The 23,707-nt window shown below is 54.2% G+C and overlaps 1 protein-coding gene across 1 annotated transcript in view; it reads left to right on the plus strand.

Annotated features, from left to right (window-relative positions):
• The window catches only part of LOC140387056 (von Willebrand factor A domain-containing protein 7-like), a 209,621-nt gene that overhangs the window by 95,915 nt on the left and 89,999 nt on the right, over positions 1 to 23,707 (plus strand). The window contains exons 9-10 of the mRNA XM_072470067.1: positions 3,065 to 3,181; positions 18,997 to 19,191. Of these exons, the coding sequence (XP_072326168.1) occupies positions 3,065 to 3,181; positions 18,997 to 19,191 (312 nt within the window). The remainder of the gene's footprint in view (positions 1 to 3,064; positions 3,182 to 18,996; positions 19,192 to 23,707) is intronic.

Genomic DNA, 23,707 nt, shown 5'->3' on the forward strand with positions numbered 1-23,707 from the left:
CCTGTATCTGTGGAGGTCTCTCTAACCCTCTCTCTCTCTCTCTCTCACCCTTGCACCTGGGGAGGGTCTCTCTAACCCTCTCTCACACTCCTGTAATGGGGGAGGTCTCTCTAATCCCCCCCTCTCTCTCTCGTCTCTCTCTGACACACACTCCTGTATCTGAGGGGGTCTCTCTAACCACCCCCTCCTCTCTCTCTGACACACACTCCTGTATCGGGGGAGGTCTCTCTAACCCTCTCTCACACTCCTGAATCGGGGGAGGTCTCTCCAACTCTCCCTCCCCCCCCTCCCCCCCCCCTCTCTCTCTCTCTCTGACACACTCTCCTGTATCTGGGGAGGTCTCTCTAACTCTCTCTCTCCCTCTCACACTCCTGTATCTGGGGAGGTCTCTCTAATCCTTTCTCCCTCTCACACTCCTGTATCTGGGGAGGGTCTCTCCAACTCTCTCTCTCATACTCCTGTATCTGGGGAGGTCTATCTAACCCTCACTCTCTCTCACAATCCTGTATCTGGGGATGTCTCTCTAACCCTCTCTCACACTCCTGAATCGGGGGAGGTCTCTCCAACCCTCCCCCCCCCCCCCCCCCTCTCTCTCTCTCTCTGACACACTCTCCTGTATCTGGGGAGGTCTCTCTAACCCCCTCTCCCTCTCACACTCCTGTATCTGGGGAGGGTCTCTCCAACTCTCTCTCTCATACTCCTGGATCTGGGGAGGTCTCTCTAACCCTCTCTCTCTCTCACACTCCTGTATCTGGGGAGGTCTCTCTAACCCTCCCTCTCTCACACTCCTGCATCTGGGGAGGTCTCTCTAACCCTCTCTCTCACACTCTTGTTTCTGGGGAGGTCTCTCTAATGCTCTCTCTCTCACACTCCTGTATCTGGGGAGGTCTCTCTAACCCTCTCTGTCTCTCACACCCCTGTATCGGGGGAGGTCTCTCTAACCCTCTCTCACACTCCTGAATCGGGGGAGGTCTCTCCAACTCTCCCCCCCCCCCTCTCTCTCTCTCTCTGACACACTCTCCTGTATCTGGGGAGGTCTCTCTAACTCTCTCTCTCTCCCTCTCACACTCCTGTATCTGGGGAGGTCTCTCTAACCCTCTCTCCCTCTCACACTCCTGTATCTGGGATGGGTCTCTCCAACACTCTCTCTCATACTCTTGTATCTGGGGAGGTCTCTTAACCCTCTCTCTCTCTGACACTCCTGTATCTGGGGAGGTCTCTCTAACCCTCTCTCTCTCTCTCACACTCCTGTATCTGGGGAGGTCTCTCTAAGCCTCTCTCTCTCACACTCCTGCATCTGGGGAGGTCTCTCGAACCCTCTCTCTCACACTACTGTATCTGGGGAGGTCTCTCTAACCCTCTCTCACACACTCCTGTATCTGGGGAGGTCTCTTAACCCTCTCTCTCTCTCTGACACTCCTGTATCTGGGGAGGTCTCTCTAACCCTCTCTCTCTCTCTCACACTCCTGTATCTGGGGAGGTCTCTCTAAGCCTCTCTCTCTCACACTCCTGCATCTGGGGAGGTCTCTCTAACCCTCTCTCACACACTCCTGTATCTGGTGAGGTCTCTCTAACCCTCTCTCTCTGACACACTCTCCTGTATTTGGGGAGGTCTTTCTAACCCTCCCCCTCTCTCTCTCTCTCTCTGACACACACTCCTGTATCTGGGGAGGTCTCTCTAACCCACCCGCCTCCTCTCTCTCACCCCTGTGTCATGATATTCAGGTAAACATCATAACACATACATACATACTGATGGACAGATCCAGGGACCAATCAACACACAACACGACAGCCAATCACAGGCAAGAGCATACACTGTACAAAACAGGGAACACGACACTTCCTGGGGACTCGAGCAGGAGACGGCTCAGGGCACAGAGCTCATTGCAGGCCGCTCAGACATCCCACATGTGCTGAGTGCCAGTAACAAGATAGAATTAGGAATAGGTCCACAGAATCAAGGGTCAGGATCGACCCTCAGTAAACAGTTTACCAGTGTGAATAGATGTTTGAAATAAAACTGTGTTGTACCATTCACAACCGTGTTGGTTCATCTGTGTAGCAGAGCACCCAACACTTCACCCTGTATCTGGGGAGGTCTCTCTAACCCACCCCCTCCTCTCTCTCTCTCTCTCTGACACAGTCTCCTGTATCTGAGGAGGTCTCTATAACACCCCCCCCCCCTCTCTCTGACACACACTCCTGTATCTAGGGAGGTCTCTCTAACCCACCCCCTCCTCTCTCTCACCCCTGTATCTGGGGAGGTCTCTCCAACCCAACCCCCCCCCTCTCTCTCTCTCTCTCTGACACAGTCTCCTGTATCTGAGGAGGTCTCTATAACACCCCCCCCCCCTCTCTCTGACACACACTCCTGTATCTAGGGAGGTCTCTCTAACCCACCCCCTCCTCTCTCTCACCCCTGTATCTGGGGAGGTCTTTCTAACCCTCCCCCCTCTCTCTCTCTCTCTCTCTCTCTGACACACAGTCCTGTATCTGGGGAGGTCTCTCTAACCCTTCCTGTCTCACACTCCTGTATCTGGGGAGGTCTATCTAACCCTCTGAGGGGGTCTCTCTAACCCCCCCCCCCACCCCCCCCCCCTCTCTCTCTCTCTCTGACACACTCCTGTACCTGGGGAGGTCTCTCTAACCCACCCCCCTCTCTCTCTCTGACACACTCCTGTATCTGGGGAGGTCTCTCTAACCCCCCCTCCCCCCTCTCTCTCTCTCTCTCTGACCCTCTCCTGTATCTGGGAAGGTCTCTATTACCCTCTCTCTCACACCCTCCTGTATCTGGGGAGGTCTCTCAACCCCCCCTCCCCCCCCCTCTCTCTCTCTGACACACTCCTGTACCTGGGGAGGTCTCTCTAACCCACCCCCCTCTCTTTCTCTCTGACACACTCCTGTATCTGGAGAGGTCTCTCTAACCCACCCCCCTCTCTCTCTCTCTCTCTGACATACTCTGCTGTATTTGGGGAGGTCTCTGAAATTCTCGTATCAGGGAATTGTTTCTCTCAGAACACTGATAATCGTCATAAATAAATTTCCCTTCCTTGTGTTCCAGCTCGCACTCACCAACTCCGCTCCAAGCTCCCTGATCTATGTGTTCACTGATGCCTCAGCACACGATGGATTCCTGGAGAATACAATCCGAGCCCTCGTTCAGGAAACCAACTCACAGGTCAGAATTACCAAGAAGTTTCTAAACTTCCTCATGTCAATCCATGTGGGACCCATCCCCCAGTGAGAGTCAGTGGGCAGGATTCTCCGTCCACTGACACCAGAATGGGAAAACGCAATTGGGCGGAGAATCGTTTTTAAAAAATATTTTATTCAGGAATTTGCATAAACAAACACCAATGAACCAAACAAAGCACAAGTAAAATTATAAAATGTAATAAATAACCAACACCCACTCCCTTTCCCACCGTACCCCCTCCTCCCATCCTGCCTTCCCCATTTTAACCCCCTCTCCCCTCCGTTCTCCCTCTGCTAACACCTGAGGAAGGAGCAGCGCTCCGAAAGCAAGTGTTTGAAACAAACCTGTTGGACTTTAACCTGGTGTTGTAAGATTTCTTACTGTGCTCCTTAAAGAAGTCAATGAACGGTTTCCACCTCCGAACCCATCAAACGACCCCCTCAGGACGAACTGAACCTTCTCGAGCCTCAGACGTTCCGCCAGGTCGATCATCCACACCCCTGCTTTCGGCAGCTCAGAGTCCCTCCATCCAAGTAGAATCCGTCTCGGGGCTATCAGGGAGGCAAAGGTCAAAACATCGGCCTCTCTTGCCCCCTGGACTCCCGGGTCTTCCAACACCCCAAACATCGCTACCTCTGGACTCAGGGCCATCCTCACCTCTACACCTGAAATGAAATGAAATGAAAATCGCTTATTGTCACAAGTAGGCTTCAATGAAGTTACTGTGAAAAGCCCCTAGTCGCCACATTCCGGAGCCTGTTCGGGGAGGCTGGTACGGGAATTAAACCGTGCTGCTGGCCTGCCTTGGTCTGCTTTAAAAGCCAGCGATTTAGCCCAGTGTGCTAAACCACCTCGGACATTACTGTTACGTTCTAGTGCGTAGCAATGATTGAATCAGTGCACCAAAGAACGTCTAGTTCGTGGCTAGTTAAGGTTTATTAAATTACAATAAGATGCGTAGAAAACAACACTACCACTGCTAATGAACTGTAAACTGTTCACAACTAGAATAGAAGAACTAATACTGAACACGACTATCCGCGATGACTCCTCACTCAGACTCCCCGAGGTTGCAGCGTCACGTGGTGTAGTTCTACTGCCACCTGCTGGTTAGAGGTCTATTATATTAACATACAGAAATCCTTACGCATATAATTACATCCCCTTTCCTTTAGATTTATACAAAAATATAATATACATCATTCTAACCAATTATCATACATATGGGGCTGGATTCTCCAATTCTGGGGCTATGTCCCCACGCCGGCGTGGAACGGTGGCAAGAAAACTGCCGCAAAATGGCCACCGATACACCATTTTGCTGGGGGCAACAGTGTCTACTGTACGTGCAGAGCAAAACGCATTGATGCCATTTTTGAGGAGACGGAGAATCGCGATTTGGCGTCAAATCGGCACCTTTCCCGATTTCAGTGTCAGCCAATGGAGAATCCCGCCCATGATATGCATAGCATAACAATTCTGATTATTTACAATTGCAGTGTCCACTACAGATTCAGTCTGTCAGGATTCTTTTGATGTCTCGTTGACCTTCTAAGATTTTGTTCATCCGCCGATTCTGCTTGACATTCTAGTGGCTCTGAAGATGCCTCTGTTGGAACTGAATTACTCTGTGCATCTTTAATCTTTAATCTTTAATCTTCACTTGATTCTTGTTCAGTTTGAGTAGGTTTGGATAGATAGAAGTTTGACACAAATCATCTGCAGACAGTGAAGTAACTGGTTGCTGAATTTTTAGCAAGGCTCTTCTGTTCTTGTTCTGTGATGACTGTTCGTCGATCAGTAGACTTTTTTTAGTAGAACTGTTTCTAAGTTCTTTACTTCAGATCTTCATTCGTAGATCACCACTTCTGGTGACATGTTACATTCTAATGCGTTGCAATGATCGAGTCAGTGCACCAAAGAATGTCTAGTTCATGACCAGTTAGATTTATTAAATTACAATAACAGTGGATAGAAAACAATACTAATACAACTAAACTGTTAATAGCTAGAATATGAGAGCTAATACAAAACATGACTATCCATGATGACTCCTCACCCAGACGCCCTGAGGTTGCAATGTCACGTGGTATAGTTCTACTGCCACCTGCTGGTTGGAGGTCTAACATATTAGCATGCAGAATTGCTTATGCATATCATTACTATTACGTCCACAAAGCCCTGCCAGAACCCCTTTAGCTTCAAACATGCCCAAAACATGTAGACATGATTCGCCAGCCTCCCCGGGCAGTGCCCACATCTATCCTCTACTCCCTCAAAGAACCCACTCACCCTCACCACCGTCATATGTGCCATGTGGACTACTTTAAACTGAATAAGACTGAGCCTCACACACGACAAGGAAACATTCATCCTCCGCAGAGCCTGCTCCCACGTCCTGGCCTCCACCTCCCTACCCAGCTCCTCTTCCCACTTCCGCATAATGTCCCCCATCTGGGCTTCCTCCTAATCCATCAACTCCTTGTTACCTGAAACCATTCCCCCTGGGCAGCTCATACTCGTCCTCCAGGTCCTCTAATTTCACAAAGCTGCCCCCCATGAACAGGTCCCTGAATCGCTCAATCCCTGCCTGCCACCAACCCCAAAACCTGGCATCCAGCATCCCCCCTGATGCAAACCAATGATTACCACAGATCTGTGCTAAGGCTGAGGCCCTCCGCCCACCAGCCCCAAATGCTGCCTCCACTGCCCCCATACCCTCAAGGCCGACACCATCACTGGGCTCACGGAGTACCTGGCGGGCGAGAACGGCAATGGCGCCGTTAGCAATGCTCGTTCCCTACAATAGGCCATCTCCATCTGCCCCCATACCAACTCCTCCCCCACTACCCATTTCCTAACCATAACGATGTTTGCCGGCCAGTAGTAATTCATTATATTCGGCAATGCCAGCCCCCCCACTCACCCAGTTCCAAAAAAGCCCTTTTGATCCGCGGGGTTTTCCCCACCCATACAAACTCAGAGGTCAGCGCATTAACCTTTTTAAAGAATGACTTTGGGACAAATGTGTCCAAGGCGTTGCACATCGGTGACGGCCATGTTTGAGGGTCTCGGCAAAATATCTGCCTCGCTGGGGGATGTCACCCAATACTAGGCCGACCTTGATGGGGTTCTGCGGGACATGTCCCGCTCTCAGACGGGCAAGGCCGAGGCACTGCCGAACACGTCCCAGTCACTGAGGAGCATGGTTGAGGGCGTCAACACCATGGTCCAGGCATCGGGGAGCCACCAGGGCGAGCAGAGCCAGATGACCCAGGGCAGCTGGGGCTTGAACCAGCTGCCGCTCCATCCCATGGTAAACCCCAGGGCCCTATGGGCACCTACCGGGAGGAGGGGACTCTGAGTGCCAACCCGGACCCATCCCTTGGAGTGGGGATGGTGACCATCAGCGTCCCCCAGACCCGCCCCACTGATAAAGCCGCGTCTTGCAGCCAGCACACGGGACAAGGAGGCATGACTGCACACGTGCCGCCAAGTGAGCCGGGGCCCTCGGCCCCAGAGCCCCCAGAGGACGTCCACCAGAGGCATTGAAGGCCATGGGACGAGGTAGGTAGCTGGCTGCCTCCACCTCAGGTGTGCATCTTGGGGAGACACCTAGACGTAGGGCCAAGCACATCGAGGATCACTGAGGGCACCGGGGGGAGGGGGGAATGGGGAGTGGGGGGGGATAGGTGGGGGTGAGAGGGGTGGGGCAGGCAGCACCTTCGGGAGAGTGGGGAATTGTTAAACACAATAAACAGCCTTGTGCACAGCCAGTATGACGCCTTTGTCACTTTCTTCCACAATGCGGGCCGACCTCGGAATCCTTGGCTCATCTCTCCAGGCATCCCCCCCTCCCCGGGCACACCGTGGGTAGGTGATGGGTGTGAGCGAGCACTCAGCAGACAGGCAGGGGTCAGACTCTGGCATAGATTGAGGAGCATCACCGCCCAGCTCTCTGCGGGTTATCATCACCCCCCTGCCCCTATCAGTGACCCGCTGACAGTGCCAACACAGTCCCAGCACCCTTGAGTGATGTGAAAGATACCCTGGGAGGGTGGGAAATGGGGGTGGGGGGTCACGGACCAGGCCATGTCCTGAGTGAATTGGGCGAGTCTGAGGGTCTCCCTGGCACTCCGGGATTGCCGGACCCTTGCCGCTGCCGCCTGTCCTGCAGCCTCCGGCTGGTCCTCAGGTTCCTCCCCGGCCTTATCCTCCAGCCCCTGCTGGTCCGGCGCCTCATCATCATCCTCGTCCTCCTCTTCCTCGGAGGTGGCCAGATGTTCCTCATCACCAACCTCCATCTCGTCGCCCCGTTGCTTTGGCAGATTGTGGAGGACACAGCAGACCACCACAAAGGGGGTGACCTTCCGGGGGGTGTACTGGAGGGCACCACTAGAGCAGTCGAGGCATCAGAACCACATCTTGAGGAGTCCAATGCACCGCTCGATCACAGCCCGGGTGGCCACATGGGCCTCGTTGTACTGGGTCTTCGCCTCGGTCTCTGGTCTCTGTACTGGCATCAGGAGCCAGGGCCTCAGCGGCCTTTATCCCCCAAGAGACAGCCGCCCATCCTGGGTGATCCTCAAAGAGGCTAGTAATGTCTGACTGCCCCAGGATGGAGCTGTCGTGGGACACTGGGAAGCGCGCACAACTCTTCATCTGGTGGTTGGTCACCAGCTGTATGCTGAGGGAGCGGAACCCTTTTTGGTTACCGTTGGGCACTCCCAGATGGCGGAGAAACCCGCTGCCCGGGCATCTTGTTGGGCTTGGTCCATGTCGAAGATGATATCATTTTCCGCCCGGGCAAACAAGGCATCCGGATGCACCTGTGGGCTGTGGCCTGTGAGATGCCCTGGAAGGATCCCGAGGTGTAAAAGTTCAGGGCTGTAGTGACCTTGACTGCCACTAGGAGCAGCTGTCCTCCTCCCCCATGTGGTGCCAAGTCCGCAAGGACATAGCACAGGGCCGCGCCGTCTCCTTGTTGAGGCAGAGCATCCTGCAGCATGCGCTGTCTGTCACCTTGTCGAATGACCAGCAATGCCTGTACACCCCGGGCAGCCGCAGGTCTCCCCCCGCAACTCCTGATGTGTTGGGTGTTCTGGGTCACAAACAGGTCACCAACACTGGAAGTGGTGCAACTCTATATTCTTATAAGGTTAACTATATTAACATACTTGAACTGTTGGTAAATGCAATACCAGCTTAACTATTGACCCTTGCCTAGTCCTAACCAGGTGATGCACTCAGCACATGGTGAATGTCTGTGTTGCAGGCTGTGAGCTCTGTGCTCTGAGCTGGCTGCTACTAGAATGAGCGGGAACTCTCCTGTCCCCTGTCTTTATAGTGCTCTCCCTGTCCGTGGCTTCGAGGAAGAGCTGGAAGCGCTGTTTAAAAATCTTCCAATTGACCCCGAGATTGCCGGCGATGCGGAGCGGCGGCGGATTGATGTTCTCCATACTTCAGGATGCCGGAATGCTGATTAGTTGCAGGCGGGTCTCAGAAGTGCTCGTATGCAACCACTCCTTGTACCATGATGTGTTGGGTGTTCTGGATCACAAACAGGTCACCAACACTGGAAGTGGTGCAACTCTATTAACATACTTGAACTGTGGGTAAATGCAATACCAGCTTTAACTATTGACCCTTGCCTAGTCCAAACCAGGTGATGCACTCAGCACATGGTGAACGTCTGTGTTGCAGGCTGTGAGCTCTGTGCTCCGAGCTGGCTGCTACTAGTGCGTGTGCTCTCACTGGTGATTGGCTGCGGTGTTGTGAATGCTGATTGGTCCCACTGCATGTCCATCAGTGTGTGTGTGTGTGTCTGCACCATAATATACTGGTGTATATTATGACATCCTCCCTTTTATATAAATAACATGTGCCTGCGTGACAATAAATATCGTGTAGTGAATGTACCTGACTATGTGTGTGCGTGTTATTTACATGACTATGTACATGAGGCTAATCTATTTACACGGGAAGGTGCCTAGTGCAGAGAAATAGGGTGTCACACCAACAACGAAATGAACATTCTATACAAACTACTGGAACGATGAAACAGGATAACAGAACAGATCAAAGAGTCCAACATTGTAAAACTCATAAGTCAAGTCTCTGAGGTGGGCGACGAATTCTGGTTGACCGCCTCAAGGGTGGGTCAGGAGCCACCGGCTGAGGAATGGGCTGGGCCACGGCAGAGTGAGGAGGATGCAAAGTATTCGGAATCTCCACATAGTCGAGGTTGGGGACAACAGGAGGGCGTGGCACCGGTGGAGGATCACGTAGCGAGCGTGGAAAGAGACGAAAGGCACGCCGATTGCGGCGGCGAATGGAACCATCTGGCAGACGAACCAGGAACGAGCGGGGAGACACCTGCCGAAGTACCACAGAAGTTGCAGACCAGCCACCGTCCGGAAGGTGGATGTGGACGTTGTCATCCGGCACCAGAGCAGGGAGATCAGTCGCCCGAGCGTAATGCGCCGCCTTGTGTTGTGCACAAAACTTGCATCCGCTGAAGGACCGGAACGTGGTCGAGGTCTGGGACGTGAATAGACGGCACCGTGGTCCTGAAGGTGCGACCCATGAGCAGCTGGGCTGGCAACAGGCCCGTGGAGAGTGGGGCCAAACGATAGGCCAGCAAGGCAAGGTAGAAGCCGGATCCTACATCGGCAGCCTTGCAGAGGAGCCGTTTGATGATGTGGTCGCCCTTTTCCGCTTTGCCATTGGATTGGGGGTGCAGGGGACTGGATTTCACATGCACAAAGTTGTACCTGCTGGCAAAGTTTGACCATTCCTGGCTCGCGAAGCAGGGGCCACTGTCCGACATCACAGTGAGTGGGATGCCGTGACGAGCAAAGGTCTCCTTGCAGGCACGGATGACCGCCGATGATGTGATGTCGTGCAGGCGTATGACTTCCGGGTAGTTCGAAAAATAGTCTACAATCAGAACTTAGTCACTGCCGAGTGCATGGAACAGGTCAACGCCTACCTTAGCCCAAGGGGACGTGACCAACTCATGGGGCTGTAGGGTCTTACGTGGTTGGGCCGGCTGGAACCGCTGACAGGCGGGGCAGTTGAGCACTGTGTTGGCGATGTCCTCATTGATGCCAGGCCAGTACACAGCCTCTCGGGCCCTCTTCGACACTTCTCCACGCCAAGATGGCCCTCGTGTAGCTGTTCCAAAATGAGCTGGCGCATGCTGTGCGGGATCACGATGCGGTCCAGCTTCAGGAGGACACCATCGACTACTGCCAGATCGTCTCTGATATTGTAGAACTGCGGGCATTGGCTCTTGAGCCACCCGTCCGTCAGGTGGCGCATGACACACTGTAGTAGGGGGTCAGCCGCAGTCTCGCAGCGAATGTGGATAAGGCGTTCATCCGTGGCCGGCAGATTGGAGGCCGTGAAGGCCACATGGGCGTCAACCTGGCAGACAAACCCCTCTGGGTCACACGGGGTGTTGACTGCCCTGGACAGAGCGTCGGCTATGATCAGGTCCTTGCCCGGGGTGTATAACAGCTGGAAATCGTACCACCGGAGTTTAAGGAGAATGTGCTGGAGGCGAGGGGTCGTATCATTCAGGTCTTTTTGTATAATGTTGACCAGCGGGCGATGGTCGGTCTCGACAGTGAATTGGGGGAGGTCGTACACGTAATCATGAAATTTGTCGACCCCAGTCAACAGGCTCAGGCACTCCTTTTTGACCTGCGCGTCGCGCTGTTCCGTGGGGGTCATGGCACGTGACGCATATGCAATGGGGGCCCATGATGAGGCCACATCGCGTTGCAGGAGCATCGCCCTGTTGCTCTTATTAGCCTTGTTTTTATTAACTCTAATTCTGTCACCTTTGCTCACGAGTCACCAGGTATCTTTCTGATCCGCCACGTGGTTCAAGCTCAAGTAATGATTAATAATACAGCACACCGCTGAGTAAATGTTATTTCAACGATCATTTATTATATACAGCAATAAATACTTATACAATAATCCTACTTCTAGACTATTACCTATCACTAAAGGCCAATACTTAACTTTGGTGATGGCCCACCAGGTCAGGGAAACGAATGGTTTATCGAATTGGGTCTGGCCTGCGGGATTCAAAAAGGCTGGTACGGGTCGATAGTCTGGAACACCTATCTGGTAGCGATCGCTGGAGTAAGACTTACTTGTTCTTTTGCCGAAGGATCTCGAAGGTTGCGAGTAGGAGAAGAAGGGTTGATCTGAACTTGGCCCCTATCTTTATAGTTCCCAGGGGCTTCCCGCCTCTCGGGGCGGACCTTGACCCTGGTCCCAAGTGATTGGACTTGTTCCCAATCACTGGGTTTGATATGCTCCAATAATGGGGCGATTCCTTGATCGGGGTCGTTCACCTGTCTTTGTCTCGGCCACTGCTGGCGCCGAGAGGTCTGGATCGGCATTCAATTGCTAATTTGTAGCAATTGTTCCCGGGGATCGCCGATTAAACTGCAGATGTCTGTGTTGATGTGCTGCTGATGGTTGCAGGTATCGGTCTGGGCCGACTTCCCCAGAGCCGAATACGCTGTTCTGCCTGCAGCTGTCCGTTTTGAGTCCTGTTGGCTGATTTTCCCATCAGCCTCTTTAGTTCACCATTTTACATCGGGGTTTGGCCAAATTAATCGTGAATCAGCCATTTTAGGTGGCGACAGCCCCAATGCCGGATTGGCTGGCACCCGTTGAAATTTTTGTTCCTTCGTGGGCTCAAAAAATGCCAATACCGGGGCCGTGGTAAGCTTGGTCTTAAGCTCCTCCCATTCGTGCTCGTGGGCGGGAAGCCATTGGAAGTCTGTCATCTTCCTGACCAGGTTCCGGAGAGCTGTGGTATGGGAGGCGAGGTTGGGGATGAACTTGCCCAGGAAGTTGACCATGTCCAAAAATCGGAGGACCGCCTTCTTATCCACTGGCTTCTGCATGGCCGTGAGGGCTGCCACCTTGTCCGCATCCGGCCGCACACCCAACCGGGAGATGTGGTCCCCGAGGAACTTGAGTTCCGTCTGGCCGAAGGAACATTTGGCTCTGTTGAGGCGAAGGCCTTGGTCCCGTATTCGTTTGAAAACGCGCTGTAGGCGACTGATATGCTGTAGGCAAATGATAATGTCATCAACATAGACGCACACACCCTCAATGCCCTCCATCATTTGCTCCATGATCCGGTGGAATACTTCTGATGCCGATATAATCCCAAACGGCATCCTGTTGTAGCAGTATCTGCCAAACGGGGTATTAAAGGTCCACAGCTTTCTGCTGGACCTGTCTAGTTGAATTTGCCAGAATCCTTTCGAGGCGTCAAGTTTGGTGAAGATGTTGGCCCGAGCCATCTCGCACGTGATCTCCTCGCGCTTGGGGATAGGGTAATGCTCCCTCATTATGATGCGATTCAGATCTTTTGGGTCAATGCAGATCCGGAGCTCGCCGGAAGGCTTCCTTACGCACACCATGGAATTGACCCAGTCGGTTGGTTCCATCACTCTGGAGAGCACTCCTTGGTCCTGGAGGTCCTGTAGCTGCTGCTTGAGGAGGTCCCAGAGGGGTGCTGGGACTCTGCGAGGTGCATGAACCACAGGCGTAGCGTCTTGTTTGAGCAGGATTTTGTAAATGTATGGAAGCGTGCCCATGCCTTCGAAAACGTTGCGGTGCAGGTCGATGATGGCATTGAGTTGCGCCCTGAAGTCCGCATCCTGGAAGGCAGACGTGTCCTCTGGAGAGAGAGAGTGTACTCGTTGAACGAGGTTTAGGAGTTTGCACGCCTGTGCGCCTAGCAGAGAGTCCTTCGAGGAGCCCACGATCTCGAAGGGAAGTTGTGAGTTGTGCGTCACTTCGAGTTGGCATGAACTGGTAGCAGGAATGACGTTGCCATTGTAGTCCACTAGTTGGCAGGTCGATGGAAGAATGGTTGGTTTAACCCCAAGGGTCTGAAAGGCTGACCACGCTAGGAGATTAGCGGAAGCACCAGTGTCCACGCGGAATCGTATCTGGGATCGGTTGACCGTCAGGGTGGTACACCACTCGTCTGGATCATTGCTGTGCACCGACAGCGGCTGGTGGTTTTGATTCGGGGACAGCCTGTTCTTTGTTATAACAGCGACTCGAAAAGGCTCCCTCGGGTCCACTGATCTGCGGGAAGTCGGAATCGGACTCAGTGAACGTGGGTTGAATTGCCCGAACGTTCCAGCGAGGCTGGCTGAAGCGATGCGAATTGGCAGGCTGAGCTGCTCGACAGCAGGCAGCATAGTGGCCAAGTCTGCCACATCGTAGGCATTGTCACGATTTTGCAGGACATTGCCGCTTTAAATGGGCGGAGCCACAGTTGCCGCATGTTGTGACGTCAGTACGCTCGTTGCGCCACCGCGCATGCGCGGTGCGGTCCTGCGTGGTGCGTGTCTGCGCATCACTTTCCTCCACGTCACCGTCCCCTCGTTTGGCGCGTACAAGCGTGGGAGGCCGCGAAAAGCGCGCGAAATGGCTGCTCTCATCCAGGCTGCAGCCTTGGAGGTGTTCAATTGTTTGGACCCGTTCCGCCTCGTGGGGACCTTGCCGCGCCGTTTCAGCTGCCTGTATGTGGGAGTGCCGGCTGGTGGCATTTTCATGCAGGACACAGATCTCGATGGCAGTCGCTAGGGTGAGTTGCTTAACTTTGAGGAGCTGCTGACGCAGGACACTAAATACGATCTGGTCGCATATCATGGAGTCGGAGGTGGGCCCATAGCCGCAGGACTGCACAAGGATGCGGAGGTGTGTTAAAAAGGATTGGAAAGGCTCGTCCTTACCCTGCAAGCGCTGCTGGAACAGGTATCTTTCGAAGCTTTCATTGACCTCTATGCTGAAGTGGGTATCGAATTTGAGGAGAACCGTCTTGTACTTTGTCTTGTCCTCGTCGTCTGTGAATGTGAGGGAGTTGAAGATGTGGATGACGTGTTGCCCGGCCGTGGAGAGGAGCAGAGCAATCTTCCTGGTGTCCGAGGCGTTCTCCCTGTCCGTGGCTTAGAGGAAGAGCTGGAAGCGCTGTTTAAAAATCTTCCAATTGACCCCGAGATTGCCAGCGATGCGGAGCGGCGGCGGGTTGATGTTCTCCATACTTCAGGATGCCGGAATGCTGATTAGTTGCAGGCGGGTCTCAGAAGTGCTAGTATGCAACCACTCCTTGTACCATGATGTGTTGGGTGTTCTGGATCACAAACAGGTCACCAACACTGGAAGTGGTGCAACTCTATTAACATACTTGAACTGTGGGTAAATGCAATACCAGCTTTAACTATTGACCCTTGCCTAGTCCAAACCAGGTGATGCACTCAGCACATGGTGAACGTCTGTGTTGCAGGCTGTGAGCTCTGTGCTCCGAGCTGGCTGCTACTAGTGCGTGTGCTCTCACTGGTGATTGGCTGCGGTTTTGTGTATGCTGATTGGTCCCACTGCATGTCCATCAGTGTGTGTGTGTGTCTGCACCATAATATACTGGTGTATATTATGACAACTCCCCTCTTGGTCCCTCCCCGGCCGAATGGGCAACCAGGTCCTCAGGGTGTGGGGCGGGGTACAACACATGATCCACCACCTCGAGCCTCTGCAGACGCTGCTGTTGCCGCCATCTCCGGCGTCAGGCCGCCCGGCCTAGCAGCAGCACTAATCGGGCAAGTACTGGGTCCAATATCCCTGCCATAGTGTTCCATATCCTTAAAGACTTGGGGGAGGGTGTTAGACTGGCAAACAGCGGTGGCCCCCACCCCAGGACCCTCCATTCCCCCACTGATTCCCCCCACCCATCCTACCTGGAACGCTCTGCCCACACACAGCCGGCCGCAGCGGGCCCCCGTCACCGGACCCCAGACCTTGTACCCCGGACACCCGCTCATAACGTCACCTGGGCTTGGTGCTGGTCCCCTCCCCTTTGAACTCACCCACCCTCTAGCCGTGGACATGTCCCCGGAGCTGTGTCCCAAACCCTGGGTTTTTGGATGTTGGCTGCTGCGTCTGTGGTGTTGCCTCCCACATTGTTCAGGTAGTGTCCAGGCATCGCGGTCTGATTGGGATGCTAGGCAATGGCTCGCACATGCTACATGGTCTGCTCACCCATGGAAATCCACTTGGGTTGTGTGAAGTGCTCACTTAACCATGATTGCAAATTCCCTCTTAACAATAGCCGATTAGCAATAGCCTTCAACCGCACGACCAGAGGCCTCGGCACTCGGTTGGAGTTATGGGTGGTCGGTGGGGCAGATGGCGAGGGACAAGGTTTGCCCCTGGAACTGGTACACATGATCCAGAGGTTGGCATGGTGGTGCCGCGAGCGGTTGCCCCCCCAGACCCTCCCCCCACCCCCCCATGTTGTCCACCCCAGCCAGGGATATCACCTCCCCAGCACCCCCCCAGACGAGGGTCCCCACCAACCACCGAGCACTGGGGTGCCAAGCCCAGCGCCCCGGGGCACTTTGCCTGTGAGCAAAGATGGCTACTCACCTCTTCTGCTGCCCATGGAAACTCTTCCGCCAGGTTCACGTTTCTCAAAAGGAGTACTAATCGGTGCCAGCGTAACCACCTGCTGGGAGGTCAATGAATGACGGGAGGCCGTTGGATACGTGGTGGCTCCCATTAATTGTATGAAAATAGGGCTTATGTGGTGATGTCTGGTCACCCATGCTACTACGAGATTCCGATTTTGCCTACAGGAGCAGGCCGGTAAACCCCAAACTGTTTGGCGCCTGGCGCAGTTCTTCTTTTTGGCCTGCCCCGCTGTTCATTATGCTTGGGCGAGAGCATAACAAGGGGAATCCCGCCCTTAGTCTCAGGAACAGAAAATCCTGCTAAGTGTGTGTGGACCCATTCTCCAGTGAGAGTCAGTAGGCGGTATTCGCTTCCCAACGCCAAAATCGCGTTCGACGACGGGGCGGAGAATCCGTTTTTCCACCGAAATCGAAAGGGGCGCCGGTTTCTGAGTTGTCCGCCCCCTGAAAAGCGGCGTATTCTAGGAGTGAGCCGCGCCGAGCATCCACCGCCTCAGGCCAGTGCCTGAGGTCCGTCCCACGCTGCTCCGTCACCGACCGGTCAAATTCCCGATGGCGTGGGTTATGTGTGCTCATACCGTCCTGGAAGCTCGCGTGGTGGCTGCGGACTCAGTCCGGGACCATCACAATCGGGGGAGGGCCGAGTGGCGGGCAGGGGGGGTTCATTCGGGGTGGGGGGCAATGTGGGCAGGGGGTGCGGGGCACGCGAGCGGCCAATGGGGGGCACTACTTTGGCAGCCCAGGTCTACAGGCTGGGTCAGCCATAGAGCATGGCGCAGCCACTGCAGGCTCCCGCCGTCCGCATGCGCGTCTCTGAACCTGAAGTGCTGGGGGCCGAATTGGCAGCTAGAGCTTCGGGCTCAACACTGCCGCCCTGCTAGCCCCCAGCAAAACGGCGAATCGGTGGCCTTTTCGCACCTGTTTTCCTGCCATAAAAGACCACCTTTTTCACGCCGGCGTGGGGGCTTAGTCTCCAATACGGAAAATTCAGCCCAGTGCGCGTGGAACCTGTACCCCAGTGAGAGTCAGTGTGTGTGGAACCCGTTCCCCAGTGAGAGTCAGTGTGTGTGGAACCCATACCCCAGTGAGAGTCAGTGTGTGTGGAACCCGTACCCCAGTGAGAGTCAGTGTGTGGAACCCATACCCCAGTGAGAGTCAGTGTGTGTGGAACACGTACCCCAGAGAGAGTCTGTGTGTGTGGAACCCGTATCCCAGTGAGAGTCTGTGTGTGTGGAACCCGTACCCCAGTGAGAGTCAGTGTGTGTGGAACCCATACCCCAGTGAGAGTCAGTGTGTGTGGAACCCATACCCCAGTGAGAGTCAGTGTGTGTGGAACCTGTACCCCAGTGAGAGTCTGTGTGTGTGGAACCCATACCACAGTGAGAGTCAGTGTGTGTGGAACCTGTACCCCAGTGAGAGTCTGTGTGTGTGGAACCCATACCCCAGTGAGAGTCAGTGTGTGGAACCCGTACCCCAGTGAAAGTCAGTGTGTGTGGAACCCATACCCCAGTGAGAGTCAGTGTGTGGAACCCGTACCCCAGTGAAAGTCAGTGTGTGTGGAACCCATACCCCAGTGAGAGTCAGTGTGTGTGGAACCCGTACCCCAGTGAGAGTCAGTGTGTGTGGAACCCATAACCCAGTGAGAGTCAGTGTGTGTGGAACCCATACCCCAGTGAGAGTCAGTGGGTGTGGAACCCGTACCCCAGTGAGAGTCAGTGGGTGTGGAACCTGTACCTCAGTGAGAGTCAGTGTGTGTGGAACCCGTACCCCAGTGAGAGTCAGTGTGTGTGGAACCCGTACCCCAGTGAGAGTCAGTGTGTGTGGAACCCGTACCCCAGTGAGAGTCAGTGTGTGTGGAACCCGTACCCCAGTGAGAGTCAGTGTGTGTGGAACCCATACCCCAGTGAGAGTCAGTGTGTGTGGAACCTGTACCCCAGTGAGAGTCTGTGTGTGTGGAACCCATACCCCAGTGAGAGTCAGTGTGTGTGGATCACGTACCCCAGAGAGAGTCAGTGTGTGTGGAACCCATACCCCAGTGAGAGTCAGTGTGTGTGGAACCCGTATCCCAGTGAGAGTCAGTGGGTGTGGAACCCATAACCCAGTGAGAGTCAGTGTGTGTGGAACCCATACCCCAGTGAGAGTCAGTGTGTGTGGAACCCATACCCCAGTGAGAGTCAGTGTGTGTGGAACCTGTACCCCAGTGAGAGTCTGTGTGTGTGGAACCCGTACCCCAGTGAGAGTCAGTGTGTGTGGAACACATACCCCAGAGAGAGTCAGTGTGTGTGGAACCCATACCCCAGTGAGAGTCAGTGTCTGGGGAACCCATACCCCAGTGAGAGTCAGTGTGTGTGGAACCTGTACCCCAGTGAGAGTCAGTGGGTGTGGAACCCATAACCCAGTGAGAGTCAGTGTGTGTGGAACCCATACCCCAGTGAGAGTCAGTGGGTGTGGAACCCGTACCCCAGTGAGAGTCAGTGGGTGTGGAACCTGTACCTCAGGGAGAGTCAGTGTGTGTGGAACCCGTACCCCAGTGAGAGTCAGTGTGTGTGGAACCCGTACCCCAGTGAGAGTCAGTGTGTGTGGAACCCGTACTCCAGTGAGTCAGTGTGTGTGGAACCCATACCCCAGTGAGAGTCAGTGTGTGTGGAACCCGTACCCCAGTGAGAGTCAGTGTGTGTGGAACCCGTACCCCAGTGAGAGTCAGTGTGTGTGGAACCCGTACCCCAGTGAGAGTCAGTGTGTGTGGAACCCGTACCCCAGTGAGAGTCAGTGTGTGTGGAACCCGTACCCCAGTGAGAGTCAGTGTGTGTGGAACCCGTACCCTAGTGAGAGTCAGTGTGTGTGGAACCCGTACCCCAGTGAGAGTCAGTGTGTGTGGAACCCGTACCCCAGTGAGAGTCAGTGTGTGTGGAACCCGTACCCCAGTGAGAGTCAGTGTGTGTGGAACCCGTACCCCAGTGAGAGTCAGTGTGTGTGGAACCCGTACCGCAGTGAGAGTCAGTGTGTGTGGAACCCGTACCCCAGTGAGAGTCAGTGTGTGTGGAACCCGTACCCCAGTGAGAGTCAGTGTGTGTGGAACCCGTACCCCAGTGAGAGGCAGTGTTTGTGAAATCTGTACCTCAGTGAGAGTCCGTGAGTGTGGATCCCGTACCCCAGTGAGAGTCAGTGTGTGTGGAACCCGTACCCCAGTGAGAGTCAGTGTGTGTGGAACCCGTACCCCAGTGAGAGTCAGTGGGTGTTTTCCAGTCTTGATCCTCGGCTTATCTTTGTGTTTCACAGGTTTATTTCCTCCTGACCACACAAGATACAAAGCGGAACGGCGGTTTATTGGAACGTTTGCTCACAGAGACTGTTGCTGGTTTTCGTCTTTATCGCAGAATCGCCATCTCCTCCGGGGGTCTCGCTATATCCCTTTCCAAGCAACATTTGTTTGATGTCACTTCGATCATTGAGGAAAGCACAACTTCCATGCTGGTAATGTGTCCTGGAGGGAACAGCCTTTCCCCTGGGTGTCTGTATCACGGGGAGACACTGTTCCCCTGCGGGTCTGTATCCCGGAGAGAGACTATTCCCCTGAGTGTCTGTATCCCTGAGAGAGACTGTTCCCTGTGGGTCTGTATCCCGGGGAGAGACTATTCCCCTGGGAGTCTGTATCCCTGAGAGACACTGTTCCCCTGGGGGTCTGTATCCCGGGGAGAGACTATTCCCCTGGGGTTCTGTATCACGGGGAGACACTGTTCCCCTGGGGGTCTGTATCACGGGGAGACACTGTTCCCCTGCGGATCTGTATCCCGGGTAGAGACTATTCCCCTGGGGGTCTGTATCCCAGAGAGAGACTGTTCCCTGTGGGTCTGTATCCCTGAGACTGTTCCCCTGAGGGTCTGTATCCCTGAGACTGTTCTCCTGTGGGTCTGTATCCCGGGGAGAGGCTAATCCCCTGAGGGTCTGTATCCCTGAGAGAGACTATTCCCCTAGGGGTCTGTTACCCGGAGAGACACTGTCCCCTGGGGGTCTGTATCCCGGAGAGACACTGTTCCCCTGAGGTCCTGTATCCCAGAGAGACACTGTCCCCTGGGGGTCTGTATCCCAGAGAGAGACTGTTCCCTGTGGGTCTGTTACCCAGAGAGACACTGTTCCCCTGGGGATCTGTATCCCAGAGAGACACTGTTCCCCTGGGGGTCTGTATCCCGGAGAGACACTGTTCCCCTGGGGGTCTGTATCCCGGAGAGACACTGTTCCCCTGAGGGTCTGTATCCCGGAGAGACACTGTTCCCCTGAGGGTCTGTATCCCGGAGAGACACTGTTCCCCTGGGGGTCTGTATCCCGGAGAGACACTGTTCCCCTGGGGGTCTGAATCATAAGAACATAAGAACTAGGAGCAGGAGTAGGCCATCTGGCCCCTCGAGCCTGCTCCACCATTCAATGAGATCATGGCTGATCTTTTGTGGACTCAGCTCCACTTTCCGGCCCGAACACCATAACCCTTAATCCCTTTATTCTTCAAAAAACTATCTATCTTTATCGTAAAAACATTTAATGAAGGAGCCTCTACTGCTTCACTGGGCAAGGAATTCCATAGATTCACAACCCTTTGGGTGAAGAAGTTCCTCCTAAACTCAGTCTTAATCTACTTCCCCTTATTTTGAGGCTATGCCCCCTAGTTCTGCTTTCACCTGCCAGTGGAAACAACCTGCCCACATCTATCCTATCTATTCCCTTCATAATCTTATATGTTTCTATAAGATCCCCCCTCATCCTTCTAAAATTCCAACGAGTATAGTCACAGTCTACTCAGCCTCTCCTCGTAATCCAACCCCTTCAGCTCTGGGATTAACCTAGTGAATCTCCTCTGGACACCCTCCAGTGCCAGTACGTCCTTTCTCAAGTAAGGAGACCAAAACTGAACACAATACTCCAGGTGTAGCCTCACTAACACCTTATACAATTGCAGCAGAACCTCCCTAGTCTTAAACTCCATCCCTCTAGCAATGAAGGACAAAATTCCATTTGCCTTCTTAATCACCTGTTGCACCTGTAAACCAACTTTTTGCGACTCATGCACTAGCACATCCAGGTCTCTCTGCACAGCAGCATGTTTTAATATTTTATCATTTAAATAATAATCCCTTTTGCTGTTATTCCTACCAAAATGGATAACCTCATATTTGTCAACATTGTATTCCATCTGCCAGACCCTAGCCCATTCAAATCCCTCTGCAGACTTCCAGTATCCTCTGCACTTTTTGCTTTACCACTTATCTTAGTGTCGTCTGCAAACTTGGACATGTTGCCCTTGGTCCCCAACTCCAAATCATCTATGTAAATTGTGAACAGTTGTGGGCCCAACACTGATCCCTGAGGGACACCACTAGTACTGATTGCCAACCAGAGAAACACCCATTAATCCCCACTCTTTGCTTTCTATTAATTAACCAATCCTCTATCCAAGCTACTACTTTCCCCTTAATGCCATGCATCTTTATCTTATGCAGCAACCTTTTGTGTGGCACCTTGTCAAAGGCCTTCTGGAAATCCAGAGATACCACATACATTGGCTCCCCGTTATCTACCGCACTGTTAATGTCCTCAAAAGATTCCACTAAATTAGTTAGGCATGACCTGCCCTTTATGAACCCATGCTGCGTCTGCCCAATGGGACAATTTCCATCCAGGTGCCTCGCTATTTCTTCCTTGATGATAGATTCCAGCATCTTCCCGACTACCGAAGTTAAGCTCACTGGCCTATAATTACCTGCTTTCTGCCTACCTCCTTTTTTAAACAATTTTGCTAATTTCCAATCCGCTGTAACCACCCCAGAGTCTAGTGAATTTGGGTAAATTATCACGAGTGCATTTGCAATTTCCCTAGCCATCTCTTTTAGCACTCTGGGATGCATTCCATCAGGTCCAGGAGACTTGTCTACCTTTAGCCCCATTAGCTTGCCCATCACTACCTCCTTGGTGATAACAATTCTCTCAAGGTCCTCACCTGTCATAGCCTCATTTCCATCAGTCCCGGGGAGAGTCAGTGCTCTGGGAGTCTGTGTCCCGGAGAGAGTCAGTGCCCTGGGAGTCTGTATCCCGGGGAGAGACAGTGCCCTGGGAGTCCGTATCCCGAGGAGAGTCAGTGCTCTGGGGGTCTGTATCACGGGGAAAGTCTGTGCCCTGGGGCCTGTATCCCGCTGAGACTCAGTGCCCTGGGAGTCTGTATCCCGGGGAGAGTCAGTGCCCTGGGGTCTGTATCCCGGGGAGAGTCAGTGTCCTGGGGTCTGTATCCCGGGGAGAGTCCGCGCCCTGGGTGTCTGTATAACGGGGAGAGTCAGTGCCCTGGGGTCTCTATCCCGGGGAGATTCAGTGCCCTGGGAGTCTGTATCCCGGGGAGAGACCGTGCCCTGAGGGTCTACATGCCGTGGTGAGTCCGTACCCTGGGAGTCTGTATCCTGGGGTGAGTCATTGCCATGGGAGTCTGTAACCCAGGGAGAGTCAGTGCCCCGGTAGTCTGTATCCCGGGGAGAGTCAGTGTCCTGGGGGTCGGCATCCCGGGGGAAAACAGTGCCCTGGGAGTCTCTATCCCGGGTAGGTCCTGGGAGTTTGTATCCCGGGGAGAGTCAGTGCCCTGGGAGTCTGTATCCTGGGGAGAGTTGGTGCCCTGGGGGTCTATATGCTAGGGGTAGTCAGTGCCCTGGGAGACCGTATCCCGAGGAGAAACAGTGCCCTGGGGTCTGTATCGCGGGGAGATTCAGTGCCCTGGGAGTCTGTATCCTGGGGAGAGTCAGTGCCCTGGGAGTCCATATCCTGAGGAGAGTCAGTGCTCTGGAGTCTGTATCACGGGGAAAGTCTGTGCCCTGGGAGTCTGTATCCCGGCGAGAGCCAGTGCCCTGGGGGTCTAATTGCCGGGGAGTGTCAGTGCTCTGGGAGTCTGTGTCCTGGGGAGAGTCAGTGCCCTGGGAGTCCATATCCTGAGGAGAGTCAGTGCTCTGGAGTCTGTATCCCGGCGAGAGCCAGTGCCCTGGGGGTCTAATTGCCGGGGAGTGTCAGTGCTCTGGGAGTCTGTGTCCCAGGGAGGGACAGTGCCCTGGGAGTCTGTATCCCGGGGAGAGTCGGTGCCCTGGAGGTTTGTGTCCTGTGGCGAGTCAGTGCCCTGGGAGTCTGTATCCTAGGAAGAGACAGTGTCCTGGGGGTCTATATGCCGGGGTGAGTCCGTGCCCTGGGAGTTTGGATCCATGGAGAGTCAGTGCCCTGGGAGTCTGTATCCCGGGGAGAGTCAGTGCCCTGGGGGCCGGCATCACGGGGGGAGACAGTGCCCTGGGAGTCTGTATCCCGGGGAGGACGTGGGAGTTTGTATCCCGTGGAGACTCAGTGCCCTGGGAGTCTGTATCCTGGGGAGAGTTGGTGCCTGGGGGTCTATCTGCTGGGGATAGTCAGTGCCCTGGGAGTCTGTATCCTGGGGAGAGTTGGTGCCCTGGGAGTCTATATCCCGGGGGGAGTCAGTGCCCTGGGAGTCAGTATCCCGGGGAGGGTCAGTGCCTTGGGAGTCTGTATCCCGGGGAGGGTCAGTGCCTTGGGAGTCTGTATCCCGGGCAGAGTCAGTGCCCTGGGGGTCTGTATCCCGGGGAGAGTCAGTACTATGGGAGTCTGTATCCCAGGGAGAATCAGTACCCTGGGAGTCTGTATCCCGGGGAGAGTCAGTGCCCTGGGAGTCTGTATCCCGGGGAGAGTCAGTGCCCTGGGAGTCTGTATCGCAGGGAGAATCAGTGCCCTGGGAGTCTGTATCGCAGGGAGAGTCAGTGCCCTGGGAGTCTGTATCCCGGGGTGTGTAGGTACCCTGGGAGTCTGTATCCCGGGGAGAGTCAGTGCCGTGGGGGTTTATATGCCGGGGTGAGTCCGCACCCTGGGGGTTTGTATCCCGGGGAGAGTCAATGCCCTGGGAGCCTGTATCCCGGGGAGAGTCAGTACCCTGGGAGTCTGTATCCCGGGGAGAGTCAGTGCC

The sequence above is a fragment of the Scyliorhinus torazame genome, chromosome 12, assembly GCF_047496885.1.
Source record: "Scyliorhinus torazame isolate Kashiwa2021f chromosome 12, sScyTor2.1, whole genome shotgun sequence".
NCBI lineage: Eukaryota > Metazoa > Chordata > Chondrichthyes > Carcharhiniformes > Scyliorhinidae > Scyliorhinus > Scyliorhinus torazame.